This window comes from Mixophyes fleayi, chromosome 12 (genome assembly GCF_038048845.1).
Source record: "Mixophyes fleayi isolate aMixFle1 chromosome 12, aMixFle1.hap1, whole genome shotgun sequence".
NCBI lineage: Eukaryota > Metazoa > Chordata > Amphibia > Anura > Limnodynastidae > Mixophyes > Mixophyes fleayi.
In genome coordinates this window covers 62,655,038-62,667,428 of record NC_134413.1, presented here as the reverse complement: position 1 = coordinate 62,667,428, position 12,391 = coordinate 62,655,038, and the positions used below count along the sequence as shown (strand labels likewise).

At 40.9% G+C, this 12,391-nt stretch overlaps 1 protein-coding gene across 1 annotated transcript in view; it reads right to left on the bottom strand.

Moving 5' to 3' along the window:
* Window positions 1-12,001, bottom strand: part of LOC142108296 (vomeronasal type-2 receptor 26-like) — a 117,281-nt gene extending 105,280 nt beyond the window's left edge. The window contains exon 1 of the mRNA XM_075191933.1: window positions 11,915-12,001. Coding sequence (XP_075048034.1) covers window positions 11,915-12,001 — 87 coding nt within the window. The remainder of the gene's footprint in view (window positions 1-11,914) is intronic.
* Window positions 12,002-12,391: the final 390 nt, after the last annotated feature.

Here is a 12,391-nt window from a genome sequence, read left to right as displayed (position 1 = left end):
TGCTAAGATCCCCCGTGCAAGTAGAGTTAAGAATCCTGTTTATAATAAGCAGGAAATACAAATGCCTAGTGTACGTACCTAATGTATGTAAGCTGTGCAGTCGGTAAAGTACACCTCCGCAGTCAGACGATGTCAACTTTTACGCTACGTAGTTGCATATCTTAAGATATGTTCCTTGATGAATTTGGGAATGCGCAAGTCATAGATTACATACATTTAATACTAAACGCGTGTTGTGCTTGGAATGCATGTCTTGATAAATCAGGCCCCTAGTGTTTTATTTTGATTTTTCTTCTTCACAGTCATGGAGCTGCCTAACCAGAGCAGCACAATAGCTTAGTGGTTAGCACTTCTGCCTCACAGCACTGCGGTCATGAGTTTGATTTCCAACCATGACCGTATATATTTTGCGTAGGTTTCCTCTGGGTCCTCCTAATCAATTACTGCAGACCATGCTTTTTTAAACCTGCTGTGAACACGTGTGGACAGTAGTACTTTGATTTCAAAAGGGGATTGACATTACTGATATGTGTTTATTTTAACTATACTGATGTATGGTTACACTACTCAACTTTTATTTAGTACCTAAATGCATGGTACCTCCTGTATATGTGTTTCCTTTTTTTAAATTTAGATTTTCCATTTCTACCCAGAATTTGGGTTTGAATCTTTGATATGCTATTTTTGTATCTACTGTGCATTGTTAATATGGTTTTTTATTTATGCTTAAACTCTACTTGAGATTTCGCATGCTTAAAATATGGTATACACATAACCCAGCTCATACTGGTCACTTCGTATTTCTACACTACGTTCCCAAGTTTCTTGTGCCTAATAAAAAATAACCTGAGATTTCAACCAACTCATAGACTGTGCAAATGTAGGGTGCAATAAATTAGTGGTGCACATCACAGAGGTTAAATAGGATATGGCATTGCCTTTATTAGGCTACATAGTTAATTTTGATAGTATTATTATTGTACTTTTGTTGGGAAATCTTGCCTAAATTGCACTAGGTGGGCAGTTTATTTTGCATAGTTAAGTGGACATCATTGGGGATGCTGACTGCCATGAGTGTCACATGAAGGTGTTCAGTTTGACAGTTGACGATCTAGGGCCTCATTCATCTTTAGACGCATCCTGAGCACATTTTGCATTTAAAAAATTAACATGAAACTTGAGCGCGTTTCCGATCAAATTGCAGTACCAGCGGACCTTTATATACTTTCCATTTGAATCTGGGTATAAGTACGCTCTGGCTAAATTTCACTTGCCATATGTAGACAAAACAGAGTGCAGGATACGCACATGCATATGCTTAATATAATGGCCTAATGCTTGCGTACAAAAAGAAATGACAAAATAAATTAACTAATACTATAATATAATACTATATTCATTATTAAAAATATTTGTTATAAAAATATATATATTCTTTTTTTCTAGAAAATATTTTGGCAAAGAGGCTTATTTGTCACACCTCTCCTATAGGTAAATATGTAAAAACCCTTCTAATCTGCAGCTTCTCTTTCAGTACATACACACACAGGTGTTCCACATGGTATAATTGATTTGTAGTGTTGAGGTGGAGGAATAAAACACTGTTTGCATTTGTGGTCGGGGCCACTGATGCCAGTTAGTGGCCAGCTAGTAGTGAGGTAACTACTGTTTAGTCAGACGTAGGGTTGTGGGAGGAATTCTGATGCTTTACTGGACAGTCTGCTGTTTAAGCCACCCTGACAACTGCCAATAAACAGTTAAATGGTTCAGACAAGCTGTGTGAGACTCCAGAGAATGCCATGCTGTATCACAATACATACAACAGCATGCTCTTAATGCATACTTCGGATAAAATGCATTTTTATAGTCCACCTTCAGATGTTCTGTGCTAGCTAGTAGCGCGGATATGTGTATATTTTTAAAAGAAAGACTATGTTGTGACTGTCATCACTTTCAGTCGGCACTAATATCTGCCCTATAGCTGGTGCAAATGATACGGCTAAAATACATGTACTTAAGAGGAACCCAGGACTTGAATCAGCCGCATCTGCATTGGCACGCCCTTACTGTACATTTCCTGCATTCATCCGTCCGTTCCCTCCCCCATTCCGCCCTTCAAGATGTAGTCAGTCATAAGTGTCATTTGCATTCAGACATGAATTTTATACAATTGCGTGCATTGGCGAAAGGTCTGTTTCTGAGAATATGCAGAGCTATTTCATGCAAAGTATGGCACGCAACTGGACTTACATCCAAAGGGGAATCAGATGCCTGATGTTCTATCCAGTCCTGTGTTCTAAGGGGTTTGAGAGGAGAGAAAATAACTACTTGTTTTTAAGTTAAGATCTGTCCACTGCTGTGCTAACATGTATATAATCTGCTGTTAAGAAAATTAAGTATATTTTCCCCCGTGGTCAGCTGAGTAATTAAAAAAAACATATATCTTGACAGGAAGTATCATTGAAAATTGATAGACATGTTAGTATTGCCAGAGCAGCAATAACTGTCTCTGTCACTACTGTACATTAAAATGAAAATATTCCCTTGAAGATGGAGTAGAAATTGATTTACAGTATAAGTTCATTTGATAATCGCCTGCACAGTGACTGGCCACTTTTCATGTCTGAATGTTTAACTATTTTTTGCTGGTTATCAATCATGAGCTTTGAAACAGCCTAATTTGTGAAAACTTGAAATATGAAGAGTTTGAGGCTAGTGCAACATCTAATCCCTCAAGCAACAAAACATTAACAGTAGTATTAATTATTGTTTCATATAACTTACATTCCAAGTGTGAAAGACCTCCAGAAATCTATTTTTCTCCTTTGTATTTTCATATATTGATTGCAATGCGTGAGCTACTGCATACACAGCATTATATATATTATAGCTGTAATGTGAAAAATCTCTGTATATGGTTGGTAATTCAGAATCCTGAATCTTATTATCAGTACAATTGATAGATGATGGATAACAGCAAAATAGCTCCCCCCACACAATTCTGAGGAAAATATCATTTGGATAATAATCAAGGTTTAAATTTAACACAAAATTTTCAAAACCTGAGATTTTGTGGCTATACATGCTTAATGCAAGGCTTCCATTAAAAGGTTGAAAAGTTAGAAAATTATACTTAAACTCAGAAGTAACATCCCACTGACAAGAGATAATCCACATCTTCTGCTTAATAGGAAACATGTACAATGTAATTTGCACTGTAATCATGTATTCATAGTCACCATAAAGAATAATAACGTTGACTGAAGATTTGCTTAAACTTTGAACAATTCTTTGTCTTCTGGTTGCATCCATGGCTTTATATTCAGGGATAAATTCTAAGAATGCAATGCAGTAACCAATTTGTAGAAGCTCTTTCTGAAGGACTTGGCTGAGTTTTATGCCAGATTCATTTTCTGAAACCAAAATGCCAACCCAGGACCATCCAAAATTTGCAATCAATTGTATTAATGCCTTATATTGGAATTGGTCATTTGGTACTGTACGGTAAAAATATGGAAATTCAACTTTATCACTTAGTGCTGGATCCAAAGTTGCATAGCTGATCTGTATAAAAGACATAGCAGTCATGTATATTATTCAATAACATATGTATAACACTGTATAAAAATCAGGACAATCAATATTGTTAGCATTAAATTAACACAATGTTATATTAATACATATATTTAGTTGAGTGGAGTTAGTCACCATTTATGTTTAGTTTGCCAAAAACATGACTTTTACATTTTAATAAATCATGACCAAAAATAGTGATAACTGTCATAATTTGAAATGAATACAAACAAGAAACGTAAAGGACCTGAAGACAATACAAGCTGTAACACAAATATCAGTCTTTATTGTTTGCATCAAATAAGAAAAATTAGAGTTTGAAATCCCTTCTCACTTACCATGTTAATTTGTCAGCATCAGAAGTATGAACAATCAGAAAATAGCACTTTTGGCTAAAGATTTGGTGATGAAAAATTGGTGACTGTCCTAGAAATTTGAGTCCTACTAATAACTTGGCAGTGGGATTTTACATACAGCTACAAGTGGATTTGGCAGTATTCAATTAAAACATGCAGAATAGGTATTAAAATGCGTAAAGGTTGATGTTCCTATCTTACATGACACCAGATGTAATTGTGGCAAAATAAAGGCGTTTACTATAGTGCCAAATAACTGTATGTTGGAGAAGAAAACATCAGGCAGTGTGGCATGAACCCAAAACCGAATATCTCAACGCAGGTCAACTACCCTTGGATATCAAACAACATGGGTAACATTTTCATCGTCCTTTACTTTCACCAGGGGATCAATTATCCCAGGCCATCCAGAATATGCATCCCCTCTGGGCTGAAAGGTGTGCAACCAAAACTTCAGTATGTCCAACTCTTTGAAAGGAAATGGGTTCAGGATGCCCAAACCAAAGTAATGTATGCTTAGCAACCATTGGCCGCCAGTGTTTGCCAGCCATGCCTGGATCCTTCAAGAACCAAGGCCTTCCACCATACCTATACCTAAACTCGCAAGACTCCTATAAATTTCTGCAATAACCAAACCCAGACCCTCAACTGTCAAATTAACCCAACCCGCCAATAAAGGCAAGAACCATCAGGAAAGAAGAGAAGGTTGCCCATAACGCCTGTAAGCATTCAACGCTCACCTGCCTAAATCCTTAATGCACTGGACAGACACGCTATCTACCGCTGTGGACATGGCCGCCCCAATCCAAAAGGTCTCCAAATCCATCACACCAAGTTTGCGCTTAAAATCATAGATATCTGGAACGTGGTGAGGGGGGGACCCAATAACATGCACCAGCCATGGCACCACATCCTTAGGCTGTAGACAGTCAAATTACATGACTACTTCAAATAGGCACACCAAGCAACAAACCCGTAGGAGACAACATAACCCAATGCCCCCTACCAAGCTTATCCAATTTGGACCTGCGCACCTTACAATTCACTGAGGAAGAAGTAAGCACTGGATGCTGCGTGAGCATACCGGAGGCTGGATTGACCTGGAAGTGGCAATCACTTTGCTCACCCTAAAGGTCCCAAATTATATCATTACAAAAGCAGCACGCAATAGGGAACATCACGCGCCACCTCTGCAATTACCCCCAGCAAACCTAACAGTACTGCCTCAATTAATGGCCTTCTCTGATCCGGGAGCACTGGGCACCATAACAGCGTGGGAAAACCTCTTAGACTATAAATAGAGCTTGCGGCTCTGTTGTTTTAATTTGCAACGGGTTGCTTGAATTAGATACAAGCAAAGTAAGCCTCATCAAGCATGTCATGGCAGGATTTACAAATTGGGGATCCTCCTGACCTGAAGAAAAGAAGAAGATGACAAGAGATGTGGAACTACAAAATGGGGGTCTATATGATCTGCTTGGATTTTTGATCTACAAATTATATGGATATCTTCATGGACCTTTATTCTAATAACAAATAATTTTGGACATGGGTTTCAAGCCATTTTGATCTAAAAGCTGCTGACAAGAAAACATCAGATTGGTGAGTATATGAAGATTTATTATTTTTAATAAGTATATGTGGTACTAAAGAGGGTGTTTTGTGTATTTATTGGGGTTTTATTATTTTTATTAAAATGATGTGGTTTTTGTGAGGGTGTTGTGGATTATTTAACTTTGTAGAACTACAGGTTGCAGCAAGGCATGAGTGTCAGTGCATGTTGGTGCTCGTAGTATTACAAGCACCAGCATTTCCACATTGTTTAGTCCCGGCTGGGACTTGTAGTTCCACAAACAAAAATGGAGGCTGTTTTTTTTTTACATTAATGCGCTGCGCTCACCGCCCAGAGGTGTAGGAAGAGCATTAGTGCTTTTGGCACTGAGCTGAGTGTTCATAGATGGGGGACCCAGACGTTTTTTTTATGTGAACCCCACTCCCTAGTGAATCCAGCCCAATGCTGAACACGCTGGGGTTGATTTGTCATTATGGCAGGGGGTCCCCTACCACATGTCCCCCTGATATAGTGCCACCCACCCTGTCTGGTTTGCCTTTTGCTGGTTGCGTGAAAATCGTGGGGACCCCACACAATTTTTTTTAAAAAAAATTGTGCAACAAGCAGTTAGCAGGGTTAATAGTATAATATAATGTTAGTGAGCCTAAAATAGCCATAGATTTGCATGTAAAACTTTCAACCAATCAGAAATCAGTATTGGTTTGCAAATGGCGATTTTCAGCTAAACATGGGCAAGTTTGCTAAACATGGGCGAGTTTGAAATCGCCGCAAATCATGAGAGATTATTATTATTATTATTATCATTTATTTGTTAGGCGCCACAAGGTTTCCGCAGCGCTGTACATAGTACAAACAGAAGACCATACAGGGTGACATACTACAGAGCAATAAACACAAAGTACCAATACTTCAGAAGCTCCGGGCAGACATATGGGTGAAGACAGAGCAGAAGAACAGGTATGGAGACAGGAGGGGAGAGGGGCCCTGCTCATACGAGCTCACATCCTAAGGGAGAGTGAACAAACAGGCACAAGAGGGAGACATTAAAGTAAGGGAGAGAAAGGCGGGGCTAGGGGAGAATGAGAGAAGGAGGTTAGTGGAGGAGCAACAAGGTTAGGGTTAAGTGGATGGTTGGTAGGCTTTGAGGAACAGGTGAGTTTTAAGTGCCCGTTTGAAGGAGCACAGACTGGGTGGGAGACAGATGGAGCAAGGGAGGTCTTTCCAGTGCAGGGGAGCAGCTCGGAAGAAGTCTTGGATTCTGGAGTGGGAAGAGGGGATCAGAGTGGAGGAAAGGCGACGGTCATTGGCCGAGCACAGGGAGCGTTCAGGGGTGAGAATGGTGAGGTGGTTAGAGATATAGGGGGCAGTAGACTGAGAGAGAGCTTTGTAAGTGGTGGTGAGGAGTTTGAAAAGGATCCTGTAGGGGAAGGGGAGCCAGTGTAAGGCAAGACAGAGAGGGGAGGCGGAGGAGGAGCGGCGTGAGAGAAAGATGAGTCGGGCAGCCGCATTGCGAACAGAACGAAGGGGAGCGAGGTGGGAGAGGGGGCGGCCAGTGAGGAGAAGGTTACAGTAGAGATTAACAGCAATTTGGGAGATCAAACTAAAAATCGTTACCTAATACATATAGCGACTGGGGGACTCAAATCGCCAGTTATCTCCAACAATTTGCAGCGATTTAAAATAGCTGAAAAAATCGGACACTGATACATTTACCCCCTGATGTTAAAGGTTAGGGATACCTGCCACCCTCATCATAAACTTCCCTATGACTAAAAATGTATGACAGTTAATATCTACTAGGAAGTGACCAATATAAATTAAATATTAATTTATGTTCTAAATGTCCATTCATTATTGACCAAATTCACATAAATACTTTTTTTTCATTACATCAGAAAACAAACACACAGAATTTTTTGTTTTGATTTTTCTTTCCCTAATTAAACAACAATAAAAAAACTTGAATAAAAACATAATTAAGTTGAGTAAAATTTCGTTCATTTAAAGTTAAATACAATTTGTCATATAGTTAAATTTGTTTTTTATTTTATTTTTTATATTTTTTTATTTTTTTTATATTTTTTTAATTTTGGTAAAACTTTCAATCACAGTTGGGGGATTTGATTCAGCGTCAGTATCTTTTTGAGCTGTAAAAAAAAAACATTTTCCGGGATCAGCAGAGTTGTGAACTGTTACATAACTTGCAACTCTCTGCAAAGGGTAATGGTATGCTAAACTGCTTCGGTCCCGCAAATAGTACCTGTCTCGTTACCCGCATTTCATTCATCTGGAAACTTCCATGTTCCAGCATCAGACAAACTTCATTCATTTATTCAGCTACATTCAGTTCTGCACGGGTGCAAGTCTATTGCACTTCTGGACCTCCCTCCTCTTGCCATTGGCTGAGCATTCCTGGAGCACTATTTAAACCTCCTGGATTCACCTGTCTGATGCTTGTTCTTCAAGCTCACTTCCTGTAGCCTGTGGTTCTGGTTCCTGTTCTCCCTGTGGTTCTCCGCTATTTCAGTCTGCTCTCTGTTCATGGCCTGTGCTGAACCATCGCTGCTCCAGTACCTATCTTACCATCTCCAGTGTACTTCATTGTGACAGCTCCGGTTCTCTCATTGCTACCACTCAGAGCCGCTACTACACCTGTGACTCATCAGCTGTTAATCCGAGTTGCCTCCGCTATTCTAGCCTGCTCTCTGTTCGTGGCCTGTGCTGAACCATCGCTGCTCCAGTACCTATCTTACCATCTCCAGTGTACTTCATCGTGACAGCTCCGGTTCTCTCATCGCTACCATTTAGAGCCGCTACTACACCTGTGACTCATCAGCTGTTACTACGAGTTACCTCCATTACTTCAGTCTGCTCTCAGTCTCCTGCTGTGTTGAACTATCGCTGCTCCAGCACTGCAACTACCATCTCCAGTGTATTTCATCGCGACAGCTTGAGTTCTCTCATCGCTACCACTCAGAGCTGCTGCTACTATTGTGAATCATCAGCTGTTACTACGAGTTACCTTCACCACGTCAGTTTTCTCTCAGTCTCCTGCTATACTGAACTATTGCTGCTCCAGTACTACTATACCATCTCTGATGTACTTCATCGTGACAGCTCCAGTTCTCTAACCGCTATCACTGTGAGCTGCAACTGCCTTGGTGACTCATCGGCTGTTTCTCTAAGCTACCTCTGCTTTTCTGTGTGTGCTCAGCATAACTCCAGTGCTGCACTTCCGCTTTTCCAGTATCTCTACCAATCACTCCTGGATACACCATTGTGACAGCTACTGCTCTTTCCCTGTTATATCACAGGACTTCCGTTCTCCTAGTGCCTCGTTTGTTGCTGCCCATCAGTCTTATCGCTACTGTTCCTGTTCCCATACCATATACCTGTGGGTTCTAGTCTCTACTCGCTTCGCCTGGCTCCTCCACACCGTTCTGCTGTTCACCCACTCACAGGGCCACGACCTGCAGGTTTGGTGCCGCAAAAGAACATACCTCCTTGCGGGGGTTCCTGCCTGTTAGACTCCGCGCCTGTGGTGGGCCAAGACATGTGCAGCAGAGCTTAGGGATCATTTTCCATAAGTTAACCATGACATAAACACAGTAGTAGGCAGAGGACTAATTCTTTTTGGTGGCAAATATATATTTGTGGGGTGGCCAGGGGTGGGTGGAGTTGATTTCCACCAAACACTTACCAGCCAATCATGCTTGAAACTTGTGGTATGGATAACTAGGTCTAGGGTAAATGCCATGTGTGAAATCAAGGCTTTCTGATAAATACAATGGGCCTCCAAACACAATAAAATGTTGAAAATATTTTAATGAAAATACTTACATTCAACAAAAGCCTTCACCTCGCTCTCCTCCTCCTACCTGGGCTTCTCTCTGGCCTCCCTGGCTTTCTCCTTTTTGGCCCTCCTGACTTCCTCTTCAGTGGCATACCTGGCCTCCTACTCTGTGTCCTCCCTGGGCTCTTCCTCCTCCTCCTCCTCTCTGGGCACTGTGGCCTAACCGGTCTCTTCCTCTTTCTCCTTTCTGGCCTCTGTGGTCGCCGTGGCCTCCTCCTCCTCGCTGGCCTCCTCCTCCTCTCCGGCTGCCTCCTCCTCTATGGCCTCCTCCTGGCCCTACTCCCTGGCAGCACCTCCTCAGTGCTCCAGCTGCCTGTGGTGGATCTGGGTCAGACGATCTGTTGGAATCATTTTGACACATTAGCTGTTTACAAAATGGTGTCTCTTTTTAACACTTACATACAAACATTCAGCTGCCTGTGGCGGAGCTGGGTAGACGGCCTGTTGTAATAATTTTGACACATTAGCTATTTACAAAATGGTGCCCCTATTAACGCTTACATACAAACTGTCAGATAATGTAAGAAATCTCAGTTTCTACACTTTGTCAATTCAGTGTCTTAAGCCTAAAAATCATCAATAACACTAACAGATGGACTTGACCTGGGCGGAAATTTGCAAATACATAGTGAATCAGAGATATTATAAACACAGAATTGGTTCACGTCTGAAAAATTGACAGGTGAGGCAGACCTCTTACAGCCTTGTAGTTTGTGAAAATAAGCCTTAGTTAGAACATAGTCAGTTAGAGCATAGCAGAAATCAAATCTAATAGACAAGCTTTAATTTTTTCTTTAAAAGTGCAATTACTAGAGAACATATTGATCAATTATTCAATCATAATCAATTTTGTGTATTTGTATCTGTTTTAGTTTTGTATCATAATACACAGTTAGAATTTAATCTCAAACACAATCCTCTGTTTCTGATTTTAGAGGCTTAAAATAGTATGATTTCGACCAGATTGAATAACTAACTTACCTTTGAATAGGTCTCTAACACATATTGCCTGAATCGGCCTGCCTCCACAGTTTAAGGAGGGCTGGGGTCGGCCTGTACCTCTTCCTCCCCAGCAACCTCGGATTCCACCCCTGGAGCCCCACTCCTTACGACAATGTTGTGGAACACCATACACAGAGCAATGATGTTGCATACTTGCCTCAGCGCACACATCATTGCCCCACCACCAGATTGGTCAAGGCACTGTAATCAGGCCTTTAAGACTCCAAAATTGCACTACTAACTTGTGGCTTTATGCATTGAGTTGTACGCGACTTCACTCTCTGTCTGTGGGCTCAAAATAGAAATGAGAAGCCAAGGGCTTAATGGGTATACGTTATTTCATGCAGGATGAGAAGATAAACAAAGTGATCAAACATTAATTCTGACTTCAAAAACATACTATAAAATAATTATAGAATATGCTAATATCATATGTTGAGACTAGTATAGTCGTACATTTACAATTACTGTCGAAAGGCAGGATTCATTTTTGCAAGGAAAGTGAAAAAAGGATTACATTTGCTCTACTGACAAGCCATCGTTCATTTGAGTGCTAGGAAAATTAACACTGTGATTTCAGCTTGATTGTTGGGGGTGGGCATGGCCAATATCTACTTTACATTAAATTTTTGGAATGCCAACAAAAACGCACCAGAAAAAAGTGAGCCAAAATAATGCAAAGTTAGATTTCCACATCTGTACAAAATTATAACCTCATTAGCATTTTTTTGTTTAATTTATTTTGGGCGATTCCTTACTCTCGTTAAGGAATCCAGCCTTAAGTGCTGATTTGGTTTAAAAATCCCTTAAAAATTAGGTAACCTGTACCTTTGCTTAAGCATGTGGGCTTGGAGAGGTACAAACCTGTAGAATGTGTATTAATACTGACATATTGTTTTAAACATGTCACAGATTATGTCACTTTGAAATTTATTAAATAAACAAAACTGACATGAGTCTTGTTACTTTGTAATTAAACCAGAACGACAAACCACCTCTGGAATTGTAACATTATTTCTGAGTACTGCATATATGAAGGTAATGAAAAACACCAAATGACACCATTAATACATTATGAGAAAATGGAATGTAAATAACCATGTAGCCACGCGTCTCCATGTGGCCTTGCACTTTCTTGCCTCTGTTCTAATCTGTGTCACGTCCCTGATTGCCTGAAGGATTCAGAGGTACTCCTCCCCCATACGGCAACCAGGTCACAAATTAGGAGGGACGGGTCACATATAGTCTGGATATTTGTCAAGTGGAAATGCTTCAGACTCAAAAAGATGGCAGCATTCCCACCTGACGGGACCAAGGCTACATGTGCTCATCTATTGCCCCTATGACAAGTGGAAAGCTGGCTAGGGTGGCAAACTGACGCTTTATGCGCACAAGCACATGGGACTCCGCATAGAGTGGCAGATGGATAATTTGCCTGAGCCGCGGCAGGAACACCCTTAACACAACCTCCAGTACATGACTGAAGTTGGCTTGGGACATCCCTGCCGCAACTCCCGCTGTGGTCTGGAAAGACCCAGTAGAGCAAAAGTGCAATACCGCCAACAGTTTAGTCCATGGCGGAACTGCTGTCAGGAAGTGGCGCATTAGCTCTAGATCACTCTGCACAAAGTGCAGGGTGTCCATGATGACATGAGGTGTGAGCCATTAGCGACAGACCACTTCAACATCTGACATCCCAAAGAGGCTACCACGTGGCCTGAAGATAAGCTTCCTGGGTTGGCGACATTGTACCAGTTGCTGGTTTGGGAGTGTTGGATACCTATCACCCTCCTGTTGAGCAGCCACCTCCTCCTCGAACATGATTTGTTCCAACTCAAGGATTGGCCATATGTGAGAAAGATGGATGAAGGTTGAACATATTAAAAATTACCTCATTGTTTGCAATCTTTGTAGTTGGCATATAGACTATAAAGAGTAAAAATATACAACAAGTTTGTCCATCATAAGGCTCATTCTTGACATTTTGGGAGAAGGAGGAATGCGAAAATAAGAAGAAAAGAAATGTAAAAATAA